Source organism: Halichoerus grypus, chromosome 12 (genome assembly GCF_964656455.1).
Source record: "Halichoerus grypus chromosome 12, mHalGry1.hap1.1, whole genome shotgun sequence".
Lineage (NCBI taxonomy): Eukaryota > Metazoa > Chordata > Mammalia > Carnivora > Phocidae > Halichoerus > Halichoerus grypus.
Window position 1 is genome coordinate 27,963,357 of NC_135723.1, and position 22,316 is coordinate 27,985,672.

The window sequence follows — 22,316 nt, forward strand, 5'->3', positions numbered from 1 at the left end:
GAGAGGCAGTGATGAACTTGACCCATTTGAAACTCTTCTGATAGTGTCATATCTTGAAACCTTCTCTAGTGATGGAAAATGTATCAATACACACCTCTACCGCCAAACTCAGTTCAGCCCCTTTCACAAATGCTGAGATGTTTATCCTTCCATATTGAAGGTAAATGGAAGTTTTTTGAATATTATTGGGGTTAAGAACCAAATTGTTGGTTAAATTTAAGACTGTACAAAGAAAGGATGCAATATTGCTTAATTTTCCCAAGCCATTTATTTCAATGGGCCAAAGTAAAACAACAAATGAATGATCTTCAATCATTTGTACAATGGTAGGGTCAAAATGGATTGCTAGTCTGAGTGTTCCAAACACTCAAAACTAAAGATTAAGTCCACAATGTTCAGTGCGACTGGAGAGAAAAACCGAATATTCTTACCTACATGGGAATCCTTTTCACTACAGAAAAACCCATTATTTTTCATCCTGATTATGCTGCCATTACATACAATGACTTATATATAACTTGAATATTAACCCCTTGGTCATTTTAGGCAGAAATAAAAGTTTATGCTAAAGATGTTCCAATTTTGGTTTCTATCAGGAGAGCTATAGCGTTTCAATGTCATATATCAAATGTAGACAAGCAGTATTCTGTTTAAGTATATAGATAAAAAGAACTCTGTAGCAACATGAAATTTTAAAATAGTAAACAAAAAAATAAAGAATGTATCTTTCAAATTATTTGTTATATTTTAGGATACATTTTAATCCCATTTGACAAACACATTTTGGTAGACAGGAATAAATGGAGAGACAAAAAGATATGGCGACAAAGAAATGTAAACAATATACTACGAAAATATGAATGACACAAATGACAAATGCATAAATAAAATAATATAAATATATAACAAAGTAAAATAGTACATAAAGTGCTTGGGCTATACCAGGAGCTGCTAAAGGGAAGAATAATTATCATAACGTAAAGGCAGTGTGCTACAAGTGTCAAAAAAGAAGGACGTGTAGTGTTGAAAAGCCACTCTTTTATAATCAGAACTGGACTATAATCTTGGCTTAGCCATATGATCCTGGGCACAGAAATTTAGTTTTCCTCATTTTAAAGAAGATACAATATTTACCTCATGCATTGTTGTGTGGATGAAACGATCGAGAAATACTTAACATAGTGCTGAGAATATTCTAAGAGATAAATTAAGAATATTTAAAAATTTAAAACCAGTCAATACAGGGAGCTCAGCAGCAGAAGTGACAGCCACTGGGGAGAAAAGTGGCCCAGAGGTCCAAGTGAGAGTTTTCCAATCAGGTTGACACCAAGCGAGCAGCAACGATGCACAGAGACCTGAGTGCAGGTATAGAAGGGAGAAAGGACCATCTACCTTCAGGAATTACACAAAGGCATATTTGGCTGGCTTTCTAGAGCTCACTTGTGGGAAATATTAGGGGCTGCTTGCAAGTTATACTGGAGCCATATTCCACAGGGCTGAGAAAGCCACACTAAGTTATTTAGACAGGAGTCTTGGCCGTGGGGTGCAAAAGCCTGGGCAAGTTTGCAAAATGATCTAATGGGCTATAAGAAGTACATGTTAAGATCTTTACTGTATTTTTTAATCCAAAATTACATGTTCCTAATATTTAATAAATGGATTGATGTTAATATTCTTTTACTTCTTATGTGAGTTGGTCGCTGTTCTGTGAGGAATCCTGAGAGAAAACTGGGAGTTACACTCTAAGGAGAAGTTATAGTGAGGGAGTCACTTTATTCGTCCACCTTTATACTGAGGTTTCTTATTCAGTTAGGCAGCTCTCTGGCTTTTATTACCTACTAGCAATTACACTAGTTTTCCTGTAACAGGTAAGTGGTAGACAAAAGATTCTTGCAAAACAAAAATCACGTCATAAAGATAATAATGTAAGAAATACACAAACACATTACTAAAGAAGCTGACACTCATCATATCATTACAAGCTTTTCATCAGCAACATTACAAGATAAAGGCAATGATGACCAAATTAAACCAGATCTGAGTTTGCCAAAAACGTCTGCCATTACCAGGAAACCTATTTGACATCTGTATTGATGTCCAGTATTGCTAAGAGCAAACCTTGCCTAAACACAACATGCTTTAGCACCATAGCAAGCAATATTATGACACCATCACAAACTTCTAAAAATTTCTGCAAATAAATATTCCAGTACTTTACCAACTTTCAATAAAATGAATAATAAACACTTAGAACCTTCTTTTGATTTTTCTTATTTAATAATAAAAGACAAAAGAAGTCACACATCATTTGGAGAAACTTGATTTAACCACCATGGAAAAATGGATGAAATGATAGTGTGACAAATCAAACTCTGTTTCTTTGTCAGCAAATATTATTGGAAAGAATAAATAAATAACTGGAAGGTTTGGGAGAAATTATAACAAAGTAAGTAGCAAAAGTTTTGGTAATAATAGAATCAAAGTGTAGATATTTCTAATATGTTCAGTTTATAATACTCACTATTTCTGTTTCAGTAATACTTAAAGTACTACCTTAAGCCACGAAGGAAAAATGTACCAATGAATGAAGTAAGCCTCAATACTGAATTTGTTTAAGGTCTACATATTTTTTTTAATGAAAAGACTGTAATTAGCTACTGAAGAGTTGGCTTTTTTGATTGGAATTATTCTTTTAAAAAGGGTAAGATTACAGACATGGCCGTACCTGTGAACTTCATTTACTGCATCTGTGACAAGTAGATCAGAATTGGACAGAGTGACTCAGGATTTTACAGATGTGGTGTATGTTGCATAGAGATGAGACCTTTATATTTTGAAAAATATCCTTAATATTTTGTATTGAGATAGAGAATAACTATAAATTTATTTTAACTACAGAGATTTACTGATTATGTAATGGGAAATTAATTTAAAACATTGTAGAATCTGGAGATTTAATTCTTTTTTGACAGAAGTCAAAGAATGCCAAATTTGTTCAACTTTTTGGTGATGACAAGTGGTTATTGGTAATACATCACTTACTAGATCGTATAAAGTAAATGCGATGATGGGGAGAGAAAAGGTAGATGGGAGGAAGTAAACCCTGGTTATCAGCAATATGCAACTTATTAAGTATTTAGTAAAAAATAAACATAAAAATATAAAAATAAAAAAACTCAAACATAAAATAAAAATAAATTCTCTTTAAGAGAATTATCATGTGAAAACAGTCCTCTGAAACAGAAGTTTGGAAATCATGTGATTATGCTATATAAAATGACACATGTCATTTTTAAAAGCTGTCATATCTACTCCCTTAACAAATTTTAAAGAGAATATTTTAATCTGTTTCTAAGCCTTCCAGATGAACTCCAGTGGGCTTTAAAGCAATTTGTTCATATATATATATACATATATATATATATATATATATATGTATATATATATATATTTAATTCCCTCATTTTCTGACAGATAGCAAGAACAAATTATTGGTATCAGGGAAGATTAACATTTGTTTGTGGAATTTTCACTATTAAAAAATATATTTTCAATTTCAAACTAGGAGAACAGGTAGCAAGATTTGGCAAGTACAAACTCTGATCCAGTCCTTCTAATTCTGATATATCCTTGTGGGTTATCTTTCTTGTTATGGATGGTCATTAAAGTTAAACATCAAAATACCAAAATAAGCTTAACTTAGAGGCTGAAATTCAAATAACGCTATTGTAAAATTTCCGACCAAGATTTTCAAAAATATTGAAGCACAATCAATGCTCTCTCTAAAATACTATTATTAATCATATTTTAATGTGATCAAATGTATCTATATTAAATAAAATAACAATAATTTTAGCTTATTTCACTGATTTATTTTGTTTTTGCAAATGTTTTATATTGTTAATAATATATCAGTAAATCAGTGTATACATTTAATTCAGAAATAAGTATATACATACCGAGGTTGTAAAATAAAAGAAAAAGTAGTGATAAAAAGACATGATAAAAAGAAAGTGATAAAGGTGTAAAATAAAATTAAAAGTACATTGACAAAATACTCAGATATTTCTTGTTTAGATTCTTTAACAAGCAATGGAGAATCATTAGCAGTATCTGAGTGATAGAGTTAAATTATGTGAACTTTGGAAAATAATTCTCTTAACTCTAGGAAACAAACTGAGGGTCGCTGGAGGGCGGGGGGTGGGGGGATGGGGTAATTGGGGAATGGGCATTAAGGAAGGCACGTGATGATGGGATGAACACTGGGTGTTATACACAACTGATGAATTACTGAACACTACATATGAAACTAATGATGTACTATATGTTGGCTAATCAAATTTAAATAAATAAATAAATAAGGAATATTCCTTTGTAATAAAAATGTTATTTTTATTAAAAATTGAAAAAAATAAAATGAATATTTGTCTTCTGTTGATTGAGGTCACTGTAACACAATAAAACTGACACACATAAGTAAGCAAAAAAAAAAAAAAGAAAGAAAGATCAGACAACCATATGTATGGACGAAGGGAGAAAGAGCAGGGAGCAGGCGCAGTGACGTTATTAGATTGCCCAAATCATTAGTGAAAGGTCATGAAGGTCATCATTAGGAGGGCCCTCAGGAATAGGAGTCAACAGACAGGAATGTGAGAAATTGGATGCAGAGAGTAAAGTGTGGCTGGTAAGAAGAAACCAGAGATTACTCAGAAGGGTAGTGACTGGGAGACTAGAGACAGATGAATGGTATTGCCATTACCAGAGACGAGAGTCAGAGGCAGAAACTGCTTCTGTAGAGGAGATAAGATTCCAACAATTGAGTTCCAGTTTACAGCGAGGCTTTGAAGCGGAACTTGTACTGGGTATCTGAAAACACATATCTGATACTCAAAAGAGGGCCAGAAGGTGCACAGGTAGATTGAAGAATTGCTCATGTGGCTCCCCTCAGAACAAAGAAGACAAAACTCAAACCAAAACCAAAACAAAGCAAAACACAAAGAAAACCTCATCACATAGAGATTAGGAAAGAAGGCCATACACGGCGTCAAAGTAGAACTCATAAAGCATGATCAGAAAGACAAAAAGAGAACAAAAAGGGAGGGTCATGAAAGCCAAGGGTAGCTTCATAAACAGAGAAATGGTCATAGGCATCAGGTTCTGCAAAGTGGTTAGCTAGGAGAAGCAATTGGTGGTGGTGATGTTACCAGATCCAGCCATTAGAATGAAGAATACATAGGCACCTGCTCTGACTCTGATATACTCATTTACATAATGAAGGAAGACCAGGATTTACTTAATGCCTGATGCATCATGCATCAAAGATGGGTTAGTAACCACGTGTTAAAACTGTAAACACCAAAAAAATGGACTACAGATTCTAATTAGAGTTCTAACATTAACTTTTAATATTAATAAATCATTTCTTTTTCCTTCAAGTCATTGCTGTTATCTGTGAATTAAAATTATTCAACCAGATATGAAGTAAGATCTTGTGTAGCTCTAAAACAATCAGAGTTCTTCTAAAAATGACATTATTTCTTGTGCAGATAGAGGTTAAGATGGATACTCTTAAAAGTTGCCACTAAAGAAAGAGAATATATATTATTCCAAATTATGCTTGGATTATAAATAATCCTTCAATATTAAACACATTAAACAAACCCCAAATAGAGTGCGTTATATTAAAATCATGTTAAATACTAAAATTAACTTTTGTAAAAATGACTTTTGTCCTGAATTTCAGCCACACTTTTTTTTTTTTTTTTGGCAATCACAATCATTTTATGGCTGATGGCACCTTAAAAGGCTTTCAAGCGAAAAGAAACTTGTTGATTTGCTTAAAGAAGTGACTAAGTGAACAGAAACTTACATAAAGACACATATTATTTTATATTAAAGGTGGATGCTGATTTTATGTTCACAGTGGAGAGAAGAAGAAACTTAACCTGTAAGAAACTCTTCTTATCATCCTACAGGATTTCGGTAAATTATCAAATATGCATAAAAGCTAGGAAAATAAATTTGATATCTCTGCTTTAAGTTAGATCAAGCTGTGAGAAAGCCAAAGTTGTTCATTTCAGCAATTGTTACACTTTTCTGAAAGTGCCTTTAATTGAAGGTTTGCACTTACATAATTACCACTAAGCACTCTGTGTACTTAGGTAAAAATTAGCAAATTTCATATACATAAGACTATGCAAAGACAGGAAAACATAACTTACTGTTTTTTCTCTCCCAGGTTCAGGCTTTGCTGTGCGAGCCGCTTGTTGCTGTCCTTTCATCTTTTGAGTCGCCTCATCACCTTCCTTGGGCAAACCTGGAGGCAGGCCAGAGGGCGCAGCCTCTGTCTTGGTCTGAGGCGGCTTCTCTGGTACCAGCTGAGGAGCCGCTCTGCCTTCCGGCTCTTCCTCAGTGCTTGGTACGTGAGTTTTAAGTAAGTCTTGTTTCTGTTCCGCCTCTAGAGCTGATGGTTTTGTTGCTGGAGGTAACTTTTTGTCTTCAGGGGCTGGCTTTTTGTCTTCAGAAGTTGGTTTTTTTTCTTCAAGAGGTGGCATTTTTTCTTCTGGGAGTGGCTTTTTGTCTTCAGGGGGTGGCTTTTTTTCTTGAGGGGCTGAAGTTTTGTCTTCTTCTAGTTGACTCTCCTGTTTGTGATCTGTGGTCACCTTTGGGACAATCTTTTCAACTGATGGTATTTCTTTCACTTTTTCTGGAATGACTTGCTCAGCTTCTGTTTTTACTTCTTGTTCCTTCTTTTTCATTTTTACTTGGGGAGGCATTGCTGTTTTCTGAGATGGCTGTGCTGGAGGGACAGGCATAGGAGAGGCTTTGGGTCCTGAAGGTGTAGGTGGCATTTTGCCCATATCTCCAAGCTGTCCTGATATTGCTCTCTGGGTTTGGCAATTTAAACAAAGCCATTCTTGAATCTGCAAAGAAAATAGCAATGAGCAGATTAACTATATTATAATGCATCTGTTCTGGTGAATCTGTTTTGGTGCATATACTAAGATTAACATCTGGTGACTTCTAGTTGCTTTTTTGTATAGGGAGAAGATAGGTCATTGTTTTCCAAATCAATGAAATAGTGACTTCTAAGGAAGACTGCAAAAAGACTATCTATAATCTAAAAATATGAGGAATCCCTAGAGATTGGCAATTCACTCTCCTCACCATGAGGAAGAAAAAAAACGTAGCATTAAAGATGGAGCCAAGGATCAGTCATTAAGCATCTGCCTTCAGCTCAGGTCATGATCCCAGGGTCCTGGGATCGAGCCCCACATCAGGCTCCCTGCTCAGCGGGAAGCCTGCTTCTCCCTCTCCCACTCCGCCTGCTTGTGTTCCCTCTCTCGCTGTCTCTCTCTGTCAAATAAATAAATAAAATCTTTAAAAAAAAGAAAAAAAGATGGAGCCAAGGAAATATTCACTTTTTTGGTGAAGAACCTGCATTTGTTCCAAACAGAATATTTTTGAGCTTGGTGGCTTAAAAATTGGTATTTCATATATTTACACAAGACTATTAAATTTTATGGTCACTTTCTATTAACTAAAATTAACCAAAAGTTTTAGGATTTAGCACATAATCTCCTATCTCTTGATGTGGGTCAAATGTAGTTCTATTTACCAGAGTATTGTGCATAATTCCCTATCTGCTTTAGGACTGATAAATAATTTCATTCTTAATAATATTCACATTTCTAATGCAATTGAACAAGACACATCATTGGCTCAAATTGTTTGGTATCTTTCCTCTAGAGTTTTTTGAATCACTGACTAGAACACTTCCTTATATTTCTGCTCCTCGCTGTAATCCATGGGCCACTTGCACCAATCGACTGAGGGGGGTCATAGGACATGCAAATTCCTAGGAATTCCTAAAACTGTTTTAGCAGGATCCTGGGGAAGGAGAAGGAGTAAATAAACTAGTTAATTCTTGGTTGATTCTTTTGCGAGCTAAATTCTGAAAACTCCTCTCTCATAACATATACACATGATGAAGATTGATTACGTTAGAATAACAATATTGCAGAATTCTTCCCTTATTGATATATGCTGTGCTTTTTCTTACTTTATAAACATTATAATGTAAGAACTAAAGACTATACATGTAGCTTCTAATTGTTACATTTAATAAATACCTATTCTGTAAAGTCCAAGGTTGGAGAGTCATACAAAGAGTATTGCATTCATATGTTGCACTGTTTTCTGAGTTCAATTTCAAACTGCTTTTCATACTGGATCACTCTTTCTAGTTACATGACAAAATCACTTATTGTTCAAGAATATTATTAGGGATCTAAGTTTCATTTCTTATTTCAGCTTCTAATTTCTTTAGAGATATAAAAAATGTTGCTTAATAATAATGACTGAGGAGCGCCTGGGTGGCTTAGTCAATTAAGCGTCTGCCTTCGGCTCAGGTCATGATCCTAGAGTCCTGGGATTGAGCCCCACGTTGGGCTCCCCGCTAAGCGGGGAGTCTACTCATCCCTCTCTCTCTGCCCCTCCCCCCCAACTCGTGCTCTTTCTCTCGTTCTCTCTCAAATAAATAAAATCTTAAAAAAAAATAGTAATGACTGTTTTGCAATCTGTAAGCCATTATAAATTCTTATTTACTTATCTGAAGAGTAAAGACAAAAGTCCATTATTTAATTTTTGTCAATTGCAGTCTATAAAACATCAGTATGCATTACGGGTTCATTTGCTTTTTGTGTGCACAATTATCTAATACCAATTCTCTTCTTAATTCAGGTTTCGGCAACTCTAAAGTATTGAATGGCGGCTTCTTTACACCAGCACTTTATAGAAAAGTCTTAGGAAAGAAACTGACTTGATCCCTTACGTCAAATATGAAAAGCTTGCTCCAACCCTGGCAATGAATAGTCCCTGGAGGAGGCACTTCCACAAGAAAATCAATTTTCCAAGAAAATCAATCTTTATCTGTGCTGTGGTTTTAAAAACCATTACTCAGTTGAGCCACATCTGAGGATATTTTTATTCAGAACCTGACATTTTTTAAAAACAAAAGCGGACACAAATAGTTGCATCACTGCTGTCTTGTCACATGGATTGTAAAAACCAAATGCAGGTGTGTGTTAAGCGTTCCTGGCAGGTCATGTCCTAATGTAAAGAAGTTAGGAAGTTTTTCATATACCAGGAACACAGGTATCATTACATTGCAAATTTTTATCAAAATAATAGTGTGATTCTTTTATCTGAGTTTTTGGAACAAATTATTCTTGAAAAGTTATCATCTCTTGCTACTTATAGCATATGATACCACAATGGTACACAGCTCTCATTAAAATGAAAATGTGTTCAGAAAATAAAGTGACCATTTCAAAGTAATATACTCATTATTTTCACATATTTGAAGGTTAAGGGGATAAAAGGTATCATCTATTTAACCTATAGTGTCACATAAAACACTTCATTTTCCCAATTTAAAGTAATGTTTGATAAACCTATAAGCAGTGATAACTCACACTAGTATGGTCTGCAAGGCAGAGGGAAGGCAATTATGTCAGTCTAAAAGAAAAAGGATTTTATCCTGAGAGCCTCGCTGTCTAGATCAAACTTGTGTTTGCTTAAGTTTCCATCCGTATGCAGTTAAACCTGATATTTTTATACTTGGTCTCGCAGTTGCATGAGTGATTTGCATTTGAAATAAGATTTATTAAGACAAGCCTAGTTCTTTTGACTTTACACTTTGACTAATTGTCACCAAAATTCATTTGGAAACTGATGTTACTATCATGTCAAATAATTATGACAACGTAATTCACTTATGTATCTATTCTGTATATATTTATTCTATCTATATTTATGGAGTACATATACCATTGGGTAAGGAATAAGATATGGGTTAAAATATGCAGTAAAAAATATATATACATATAAGGGAAATGGAAAGGATATAATTTTTTTTTTTTTTAAGATTTTATTCATTTATTTGACAGAGCGAGACACAGCGAGAGAGGGAACACAAGCAGGGGGAGTGGGAGAGGGAGAAGCAGGCCTCCTGCCGAGCAGGGAGCCCGATGGGGAGCCTCGATCCGAGGACCCTGAGATCATGACCTGAGCCGAAGGCAGACGCTTAACGACTGAGCCACCCAGGCACCCCAAGGATATAATGGTTTTAGTGGGATTGTCTGATGAATCTGTTTAGAACATAAGGAATTAGATAATTTATGAATCCCAAAAGAGAATTTTTTCACCAATTAGAAATGCTGAATTGGAAGTCTCATACATGTGTCTCTTCTTTCTGCAGCCCTAGAACCAAAATTAGAATGCCAACAAATTCGGCAAGCAGAGGAAGTTATAATATCAAGAAGGAATCAAAAAAGGGGAAAAAGTATAGTAACACCAAAATTTGTATATTTCTTTAAATATGCAAATATAAATTTTATTAAGAGAGGGCATACGAAAAGGCAGAGGCTAGGGTAAAATCAAAAGTAGAAATGAGAAAAGCAAAATTGATTGAATTTTAATAATGAGTAAAATGAGTGAAAATGAATTTTCAAATGAAAGTTCATTTTGGATAATATAGGTTATCATCATTATCATATCACCATTAAATACAAACACAATTACTAGAAAAATTGGCTTCACAAGTCACAATTTAGGAAATACTCTACAACACATAAGATGTAAAAATCTGTAGTTCACAATTTTTTTTTTTGCATTCTTTACCAAAAATAATCCCAAGAAATTTTGTATCCCTGTATTCAGGGATTTAATTGAGAAGCATTATATTTCTAGGTCCAAAAAAACCATTATCTTCACTCTTTGTTCTTCAACAGCCACACCATTAAATACTCATGTTTCTAGTCCAGTAACAATCTGGAGATACAATAAGCAAGATGCCTAAATTATACAAAAATTCAATGCATAAATTATCACTGCCCATATATGATCTTTACCACCTGAAAGGACTTTACCACACATAGCATTATCTCTTTCTGTAAATTGCAAAACACATGACTATTCATAGTTTGCCTTAAGGTTAAACATCAAAAGAGTTACAGCTTTATCTTTGAAAATAAAAACAGTGAGACAGGGGTGCCTGGGTGGCTCAATCGGTTGAGTGTTCGACTCCTGCTTTAGGCTCAGGTCACGATCCCATGGTTTGTGAGATCGAGCCCCGAGGGCCACTTCCGCACTCAGCGGGGAGTCTGCTTGAATATTCTCTCCCTCTGTCCCTCTCCCCAACTTGTTCCCTCTCTCTCTCACTCTCTCTAAAATAAAGAAATCTTGAAAAAGGACAGTAAGACAATTAGAAAATAAATATATTTTATATATATTATTATGTAATATATACTTATATAAACTAAAGCCATTGCTGTTATATTATTGAGTTTACTACATAGAAAATACATTGAAAAATACAGATGCTTATGGAGGTTTTTTTTTTAACATACAAGTCATCATTATGGATGCTTTCAGACCATTTCCATTGGTTTCAGTAGGTTCTTAAATTATGTTTTATTTTCAGTAGCCTATAAATATCTCCTAATAGTAGAAAACATAAAAGTTTTATCTATATTATTATTAAATGTATCAAATAAATTCAGAAGACTCTATTAGACCAATCACCTTTTAATCCAGGGCTTTAACATTAATAACCAGGATACCAAATTCATCTCCAAGTAGGGGAAAATTCTGATAAACAAATAGTGTATAAAAAATAACTCCATGTCGATCACAACATACTAGAATGTATTCAATTGTCAGCTGGTGCATGTTAATAGAATGCATTTATTTTAACATCATATCATCAGGGCTTGTTCAAAGCAATGCTTCACAAATCCATTAATCTTAAGAGCAAAGTAGGAAATGAAGGCAATAAAAACCCAGAAGAGGGATGTTGCTGTGCTACTTGGCATTTTTCCATCAATAAGCAATTTGCTTTATATAACATTTTAGCTGTAACTATAGCAACAATACCATTAAGGAAAATCTCTGAACTTCAGGCCTGCCTATTTATTTTTCTAAGTATCATTTCGGAAGCACGATAATAAGACCTGCCTCAGGTTGAAAGTTGGCCGTTAGACTTAAAATGGTAGAGAACGGATGGCTGCGAAGGCTGCGGGAGCATTCATAGCTGTATCTGAGAAGTCTTCACCACATTTTAGCATGAATTTTTCATTAAAAGACCAACCAGACGAATGTGGAAGCTCAGAGGGTTTCCACCAATAAGAGTATGTAAGCAGAGGTTACGCGCCCCCTATTCAAAATTCTGTCAAGGAAAACCAAGTGATCAAGGGAATTGATACTCAAATACCTTGGAGTTTCCAGCCTACTATTAAGTCTTTGAGTCAACAACAAACATTTTACACAGGTTTCTGTTGGTCTGTTTATCTGCTTATCACTCAGAATGTTATTTTTTTCAGCTAAAAAATAATTACACTGATGATCTGTTTAGAAATCACTATTTACTTATCAACAGGCCCAAAAATTGGAGAGCAATGTTACCTGCAACCTGTCACTGGTATCAGCCTCACCTATAGTCTTGGATGAAGGTGTTCCATTTATCTGAGGCCCATACACTTTTTTTTTATTTTTAAGATGATGCTTTGAAGATTTTACTTATTTATTTGAGAGAAAAAGAGAGATAGAGAGAGCACATGAGGGGGTGGTAGCAGCAGAGGGAGAGGGAGAAGCAGGCTCCCCACTGAGCCAGGAGTCTGACATGGGGCTCAATCCCAGGACCCCTGGGATCATGACCCAAGCCAAAGGCAGACACTCAATCGACTGAGCCACCCAGGTGCCCTGGGCCCATATACTCTTACAATTCAAGTGGACATTCTGAAAATCAGATTTTTTTGTTTAAATTTCTAAATTTATTTCCTTCTGTTATCTCTAAAAGGGAAAAGGACTGAATTCACAGTTGGTGCACTCTTTTTTTCAGATTACACAATCAGTTCCTACACTATAAAATCAAGATATTAGAAATCTCTGATCATTCATGAGACTGCACTTCACAAGTATATGCAATGATGTATTTGTGGTATTTCTATCCTTATTCTGTCTCTCCTAAAAATGAATGTGTGTCAGCTCCTCTTCTTATTACACTGTTTTTGACTAGATTAGTATTTTTGTCCCCTTTACAATCAATGAAACAAGAAAAACTCATATCCAAAATACGTAAGTGAATGACTGGGGTTAGTCCTCATTTATTTTCTGTGTAGATATAAGAATTATATCAGAATGTATTAGAACACAAATATTCATACGAAAACTAAGAAAAAAACAAATAGGCTATTTAAATATTAATTTCCAATGAAATGGCTGAACGTTAAGAGTGAGATTCAATAATGAAACTGAACAGAATACTGGATGTTGTTAGGAATTGTACTGGGGTCATTCTGCCTGTGTTGAAACTGATCTGTGGTCATGTCTCTACTCATCTCTTCTTTTATGTGGATGCTTATTTCTGTAAGACCACACACACCCATACACCCACACAAAGCCTCTATTCACCAACTGGAGGCTCTTAGCGTAAGTTTCTATATAATGTAAATTATATTAACAGATATCTCCATAAATAGCAACATGCCAACTAAAATCATGTATATTACACCAGGGATTAAAACTATATTTAGATTAGAATTGCATACTCTCAGTTGACATTCTTTTTTGCATCCATTTTTCTTTGACTAAACCAGGATTATTTTTCTAGTCATTTTCTCATCATAATTCATATGTATTTTTCTAAACTAAGAAAGTGATCTCTGAGTGTTTGATCTTTTAAATACCATTAAATAAATAATATATAAATACACACATGCATTAATTAAAATACCTCTCAATTATTATATTAACACAATTTTGACAGAACCTGAAGAAAATCAGGGGTTTCCTTTTAGGAAGACACATATACATTTATATTTATGCAAATATGTATATTTATTTGCATGGATAAGACTACACAGGGCTCATTTCCCTATAATATCTTCCTTCTTTCCTTCCTTCCTATCCCTCCCTCCCTTCCTCTCTCCTTCTTTCTTTATATCTGTATAGAGGGCAACAAGAAGAGTGAGCTCACTAAGACTATTCTTTGATTAACAAATGTATCTGATTCGGGTTCAATCACAGGCATCAGGGTAAGTGATCTCCCACCAGTGTGTATAAAGGACAACTCCAAAGACACAGCTGTTTTCTCACTGGTAACCAATGATGCAAACTTACGGGTAATCATACATAATTACTGTGTTGACTTTAGCTAACTCAGCTCTAGCAAAAACAGAAGGCTTAAAGAGAAGGCTTATCTTTGGATTCAAGGCATTTCTATTTGTGATTAATTATTCTAGTGTACTACATTCTAGGCTGGTATTTATATAAGTCTAGTATAAAATATAACCAACAGTTTAAAAAATATGTCATTCATGTTATATGGATGGCAAGTTCATTTTTTTATAATCACTTCTCATCCCTCTGCTTTTACAGACTTGTATTATATCCCTATTACAAGAGGTATGTATTTATTTTGCATATGTTAATTAATACATCAAAGCAAAAAAATACCTTTTAAGTCTAACATAGTCACTAGTCAGCACTACAGGCAATGAGTAATTGAATTTTATAATGAATTGTGAAGATGTTAACACACTTCATCACAGAGGAATTTTGTTAAGGTTACAAAGCTATATGCATTTGGAAGCTAGATTATTTAAAGCACATTGACTAAAATCTGTAGAACATTTTACAGGATAAACAAAAACCAGGCCCAGCTTTTAAATTTAAGCATCATTGTGGATATAATGTTCAAAGACACAATCATCTCACAGATAGGGCTGAAGTGTACAGGAACCGGGGCGGGGGGGGGGGGGGGCGTGGCACCAGACTGACTGGATGATGGAGAATGCATGTAAGGTGGATGGAGCGATGGGGCAGGTGGTGAGCCCTTCTACAGGACACAGTACAGTACTGGAAACCCTTTTTGCAGGGAAGAATCAGCGTGCTGATTTTACAAGGTATAAACTTGTCAAGGGTGAACTATGTTTCCAAAATTCCCCTTCCCTAAATGTTTCCCATTAAAATGTGGCATCAGAGATACTGTGGGTGAGATATGGAGGGCAGAAGCCAAGCAGCAACTACAGTGCTTTCTGCATGCTCAGACAGCTGAACAGGTCACACGTACTGTTGTAGCTCACACACATCACTTACTGCTTGGCTTGGGACAGCAGGCAGGCATGCAGCTGCTCTGTTTTCCTCTGGATTCTTCTTTGGCTTCTTCCTTAGCTTTTAGGATGGAGACAATGAGAACAGACAGGGGTTCTGCTCTTCCTCATGGGTTCTAGCTGGTTTCTGCTCTCCCCTCTTTTAAATTCATCTTTCTTTCCTCTGCCTGCCCTCCATCCTTCAATCTCCAGTAGGCTTTCAGCGATCACTTACCCAGCTCCCATAATTGCTTAAGATCAAATCCTTAAAACAAATCCCTTATTATATAGATTCTGTACTTTCTAATGATTCTGTTTCCCTAATTAAAGTCTAAGTGATAGAGTCAGGGTGGGTCAACTGTTATTCAAGGGGTGATGATATTTTACACTTTTTTTTTTTTTTAAGATTTTATTTATTTATTTGACACACAGAGAGAGACAGCTAGAGAGGGAACACAAGCAGTGGGAGCGGGAGAGGGAGAAGCAGGCTCCTGGCTGAGCAGGAAGCCCGATGCGGGGCTCGATCCCAGGATCCTGGGATCATGACCTGAGCCAAAGGCAGATGCTTAACAACTGAGCCACCCAGGTGCCCCGATATTTTACACTTTTATACAGTAATATTGGTATGTGTGCAAAGTAATTCTAATAGTCTATTTCAGAGCTTAAGTTGCATGGCAAAGAAAGTACACTTAACTGGAATTCAAAAGAATTAGGGACTATCTGTCAGTGTGACATGCATAAATGGGTTATTTGGAAGGTCTGGGGTCTTTTTTAATTTTGGGGGGGTTAAAAAATTATGGTAAAAAATTAAAAACAGCCATCAAAAATAATTTGTGACATATATACACAATGAAAAATTTTAAAATGCATCCATTGTCCACTTAAATGGAACGCTGACAGTATTATTAGAGACTTCTGCTATCATATTCTATACTCTCCAAGAACCACTATTATAATTTTTGTGTTGTTACACATTTGTTTTTTATGGTTTTAATATGCATAATTTTTACATACTCTTTACTCTTGTATAGTTTTGAACTATATATAGTTTTGTGCTTTTTTCCCCCTTTTATTCTTTTTCAGCAAACACTGCCTAGATACAAAAATGATCTATGAAATATGTGTGAGGCATAAAGAAAAACTTTATAATGAATACGTGGGAACCACTGACTCAATTAACAAATGGAATACTATCATATTTGAAGCTTCTTTCAAACTCACCTCTTTATATCTTCCTTCAATTTAACTGCCGTCCTATCTTATGTGTCTCTAATTATGACATTTGGGGCATATTTTCCCCCGATCTGTAAGTCCCTACACCATATATTGCTTGCTATTGAATATTCTGAAAAATGGTACCCAAATTTCCTTTCTGTTTTTGATTCTGATTTTAGAGTCAGAGTTGTAAAGTGTTATTTTAGATGGCCAGGCAGGTAGGTAGGTAGGTAGATATAGATAACCTTCCAAATCAAAGCATTTCCTCAAAACCAAGCTATGGTGCCATTAGCGAGTACTGGTGATAATGACAGATAAATACGATGGGTAAGACCATAACCAGAGGCAGGCACCGTGAGAAACTAGGAAATGCACAACTCCCGTGAACTCATTTAACTTCATTTTTAAAAATATTAGAGACCCAACAAAACACATCTGTGCCAAACTCAGGTTATGAACCAGCAGGATACACTCCCTTCACTGGACCAGCTTTTAATTAAAAACTTAGTAAAGACCCTACAATCTGATTGATCAAAGATTACTCAATTACGATGAGGCTAATTTTTAAAAAAGTAGAATATGATTGTTCAGATATCTAAAAATAGAGTTCATAAAGATCTCAACATTCTATTTTTAGATAGTTTTTGACTTCACATTTAATAACTAATCAATATTGAGGAATCTCAGTAACTTTAAAGTAGTGTTATTCAATTCATTCACAGAATATTTATTGCTTATTTGCCATGATTTTCATGTTACTCTAAGTGCTAAATATGTAATATTTGCCATTAGAAGGACCAACATAATTATATAAGAACCAACAAAAATACATTAAATATACATTCATATGTGATTCATGTATGATTTATACATGGAAGATAATGATCTATTATAGAGTCTAGGCTGAAACTAGTAGGGATAGGAAAAAAATTCAAATTTAAGTAAACATTCAAGGACTTGGTTTCTCAGTTATGGCATGACTATAGGCATCTGTTTTAAAGCTCGTCATTTCTTCAAGCTCTTCTTTTTCTGGCAGCCAATCATAGACTTGAGGATCTACGTCTCATATATTAAACATGAACTCCATCTGTATTTAAAAAATATATAAATACATACATAAACACACATATACATTTTTTATAGGACTACCTGTTCATGAAAAATTTTTGAACAATTTGAAACTATCATCAAACATTACCTTGATGCCCTGAAAGATTTTTTTAAGAATGTAATTTTTAATGATGATGCAATAACCAACTGTGTGGATGTATTTTATTTAATGACCTCACTCTTAGAAAAATATTCTAAATACAACAATGCAAACATAAGTCAGAATGTCGATGCAAGGGAACAGGCAGTATTGAAGAATTTAGTTTATTTAATTCCATAAATAAAATATTATCCATTTGCTTCACTATCTGGTACTCAACAATATGCCAATAATGTGCATTATACATTCAGACATTCAGAGTTCAATCTCCAGCTCAACATTATATTGCTGCCAGCAAACAGACAGGTCTAGCCCTTATAAGCCTGAAGACTCATTAGTTACTCACAGAATCCAGGGAAGAATAGACATTTCAAGTAGGTTTAACTTTCATGTGTGTTGTTGTCTCTGGTTTTGGAGCCAGTAAGGATGGGATACAGTGAAGAGGGGCTGAGAATGGGAGACTGGATAATATAGAAAGTCCAACTGGCAAAGATATAAATAAATATTAGGCAGCAAAAACATTACCATTACCATTACCCTATTCATTCATGCAATGAATAAACTAGTAATATTAGAACTCCCCTCCAGTTTAATGGACACATAATAACAGAAAGTAAATACTAGCCCACATAAACCAGATTTTTAATAAAAGACATAAGTTCAATTGATTTCCTGCTAAAGAACAAGAGATATCGATGGATGGATCCTAATAACCAGATCCCAATAGCCTTACAACTACCATCAACCAGAAAGACCACTGGAGACAGTCCCAGAACTTAGTGCGGTCGTATACCCTCATCACCTCAAGGAGCCCAAGGCACCCCAGTCAACCCTTGTTATCCGTCTCTCCACCCCCTCAGATCTGCTCAGTGTTTCCTAGACAGTAAGAATATGACACCAGGGATGAATCAGCAGTGAGGGGAGGGGAACAGAGAGAGAAAAGGAGAGGGTCTTGCCAGAGACACGTGGGATGCTTAGTTTTCGCACCTGCCCATATTACTCTCTGGATCAATGTGGGAGTGGTATTTTCAGGAAGCTGTGGTGTCCTGAGGCCCTCTGAACACAGGAGAGGCAGAACTGCTCCACGGGGAAGTCAGCTGGATCTTCACTGCCTGAAATGCTCAGCCAAGTCAAGTGAGTATTGAGTCAGAAGTGGTATGACTGTATCTGTCATCTCAAAAAGAATCCGATAAAGAGATGCACCCTAAAAAAAGTCAACACTGCTTTCTGAGCCTTTAAGTGTGTACAGTATGCTTGGCTGAAAAATAGAATTATAAAACAGAATTCCCATTTTTAACAGATAGCTCTTTTCCATTTAGCATATAACTTCCTCCTGAGAATACCTGCATTTGAAAAGGAGAAGCTTACCCTGAAGGAATGACAGTGCATTGCAGAGGTGACAAGCTTGCACAGATGACCAGGGTGGCAAGAGAAGAAATGGGATGAAGGAATTGACAATGCCCAGAAAAACTGTCCTAATTTACAAGGAACCTAAAGATTTAAAAATGGAGGAGGAACAGGTTCTGGGAGCCAGTGAATATAATACTTATCTCATTGATTCCTGATGACATTCAGAGGAGAGAATTTCTACAATCCTGTTCACTGTACAGATGAAGAAACTGGAGCATAGAAACTAAAGAGTCACATCGTGATCAGTATCTAAAGCTAGTAAATGGCAGATCTCAGAAACGAGGCCATAGCTCATACATTTGGATTTTAAAGAATATAAAGGATACTTAAGTCAGAATTGAAGGTGGGATTTCCTAGAGATGACACACAAAAGAAGATAACAAGGACCAGATTCTTGGAAAATAGCTGCACTTACACAAGAAGGAAAACCAGCAAAGCCACATAAACAGGATCATTCAAGAAGGTGGGAGGAAAATCGGCGGTTTTTAGTAAACTCAAGTGGAAAAGATGAGAATTTCAAAGTGAAAGGCAACACTACCAAATACAGCACTGAGGTTAAGTAACATATATTTCCAAAAGGCTGGCAGACAAGTCTCTTTTTATAATTGAACCAAGTACTCTATTTATATATTTCCTTCATTGTTTCTTTTGTCCCTCTCATCTTTGCAATAACTGCTTTGATGTTTCTCAAGTGGCCTGCATAACTGACTATAAACAACTGTTTTACCTGTGATTAAATATATAACTACACCTAAAAACAATGAGTTATGTTTATTACATTGCTTCATCTTTATGTGATGAGTATAAGCATTTAAAAACATAAACGAAGTGAAACCTTAGAATTCACTTCAAGTGCCATGTTAGAATATTACTTTGAACGACATCAGATTTTGAAGTAGGAATTTATTTGTGGGTATAATCTTTTCCTATACAGAGTATAAATGATTAGACTTTATGTGAACTAGTTACTGAAGAATGAAGCTCAATATTTCTTCTTTTCTTCTTTCCTAGTTTTTAAAATGGAAAAATTGGTTAGGATCTAAATAAACAATGAGAATGTTCTATGTGTTTTGTATATTGATGAATACATTGAAAGTACCATAAAATTTTTTATTCCTGGAGAAGCTACTGAGATACCACACTTCACTCAATTAATTTATCATTCCACATATCCTCACCAGATATTGTATTGGGTGCCCTCTGTTAATAGAGAGATTAAATACATAGGTGCTTATTACAGTGAGCCCAAGGTCTAGAAGAAAGAAAGAAAACACAGTCTCAGTATTTTTATAATAAAAACAAAAGGTGCTCTGGAAACACAATGGGAAGATGGGATTCATGTAGAGTAGGGGACAGTGAGAGTCAAGTAAGACTGTTCAGAGGAAGTGACAATAGGGCTGAACCATTAAGTGGTGTTAGCCAGACAAAAAGCATGCTTGGCTGAGGGGCAAGTTTAACGTGAATTTATTATGACCAGAAAGGAAATGTGTATAGAAAGGGAGTAATGACTGCAACATAGCAGATGGTCAAGAAATGGAATTTTGCTGTCTCACATTTCCATAAATTATCGTATACCCATACTATACGTATCCCAGAATATTACCTTTACTCTGTGGACTAGGCTGAAGAAATATTCCAAACCTAAGGTATTAAAGCTTCACTGATTTTTGAAAGGAAAGCAAAAATATAAATTTGATATTTCGTTTTAATTGGGACATATTACACTTAGTATATAATTCAGGGCAGCTGAATCTGACTCGGGGCATAGTTACCCATCTGTTTGTATGGATCCCCAAAAGAGCTCTGGGGGGAACTTGAGGGGTCCTGGCAGGGTGGGCACATGGAAGTGAAGCAGCTGTGGGCTGCACAGGGCCCCACCCCCTGTGCCTCAGTCTGTCCCATCCTGTGTAGTTCTAGTGCTGCTCGCCATTCTGGGAGATTAACTATAGGCTTTTTGTATTTTTCATGTTATAATGGTGATTTCTGTGTCTGGCATTAAATTTTTTGAAAGTTATTGGTTATTTGTTCTCTAAGAGACTGAAGATACATGAAGATAGAGGATTATAGAAAAATAAAGTTCATTCTCTGCAGACATTAAAAAAATTTATAAGTATAAATAAATATATTTGTGTAAATATAATTGTACACAATGATATTATGTAGTTATATAAATATTGTATATGCATATTATATAATTATTAAAGTGGACTGGCTATTTAGTATTGAGACACATATTTACCAAAGTTATACTATCCAATATATAGCTTCTCATAAATTAGGACACATGACATTTTCCTCACATTTTATTTATTTATTTATTTATTAAAAGATTATTTATTTATTTATTTGACAGAGAGAGAGAGAGCACAGGCAGGGGGAGCGGCAGACAGAGGGAGAAGCAGGCTTCCTGTGGAGCAGGGAGCCCGATGTAGGGCTTGATCCCAGGACCCTGGGATCATGACGGGAGTCGTAGACAGACGCTTAACTGACTGAGTCACCCAGGCACCCCCCCATTTTGATATTTTCATATTTTAATATTACTTGCTCATGTTTTAATATTACTGATATTCTAATACAATCTATGCATTTAAAATAGAATTTCAAAATATTTACTGGCTGCATGTTATAAGGATCCACAATCTCTATGCCTTTACAATGCCATTTACAGTTATACAGAGCAGACATTAAATAAAAATTACTAATGAAATAATAAAATTTAAGATGAAATTTTATTATATAGGAGGATTTGAAAACCTCACCCTTCTGTATTTTAATTTTCTTCCTGCAAAATTGGGGTGATCATATTCATATCTATTCTATTTCCTGATACATTGTAGAAAACAGTGAGTGAAAGTTACTTGATAATCTGTAAAGCAGTCTATAGGTTTAAGGTGTTTTTAAATTACTTCTACTTTTATTTTTAAAACATGGTTTTATGTGGGGTTATCCATAATTATTCTTTATTCACATCAGGCTCAGGGAATCTCCTGACTCTTTAAATTATTATTTATTAATCATAATGTATTTTAAATACTCATATAATCAAGTTTTAAGGCAATCTTAAAACGACTCTTTGATTTTTTTGGGTTATTCTCTCTCTCTCTCTAATGTAATTAGCATTTGACCTAGTTTTTAAAACTATCTTTCTATAACAATCAACAAAAGCATAGGATTAAAAAAAAGATATCTCTATGTGTTCCTTCTCACTTTGTTGAATTAAATATATTTCATACCAGCTATATTCCGGCTCATGTTTAGCTTATTAAAATGATTTCTACATATTTTACTTGATTCTATATGATTTCCTAGAAATTAGGAATTTGGGAGAA

General features: G+C 35.0%; 1 protein-coding gene across 3 annotated transcripts in view; it reads right to left on the reverse strand.

The window, feature by feature from the left end:
- Nucleotides 1–22,316, reverse strand: part of PCLO (piccolo presynaptic cytomatrix protein) — a 391,345-nt gene that overhangs the window by 207,534 nt on the left and 161,495 nt on the right. For all 3 annotated transcript variants that reach the window (XM_078060093.1, XM_078060092.1, XM_036107931.2), the window contains exon 4: nucleotides 6,222–6,923. In XM_078060093.1, the coding sequence (XP_077916219.1) occupies nucleotides 6,222–6,923 (702 nt within the window). The remainder of the gene's footprint in view (nucleotides 1–6,221; nucleotides 6,924–22,316) is intronic.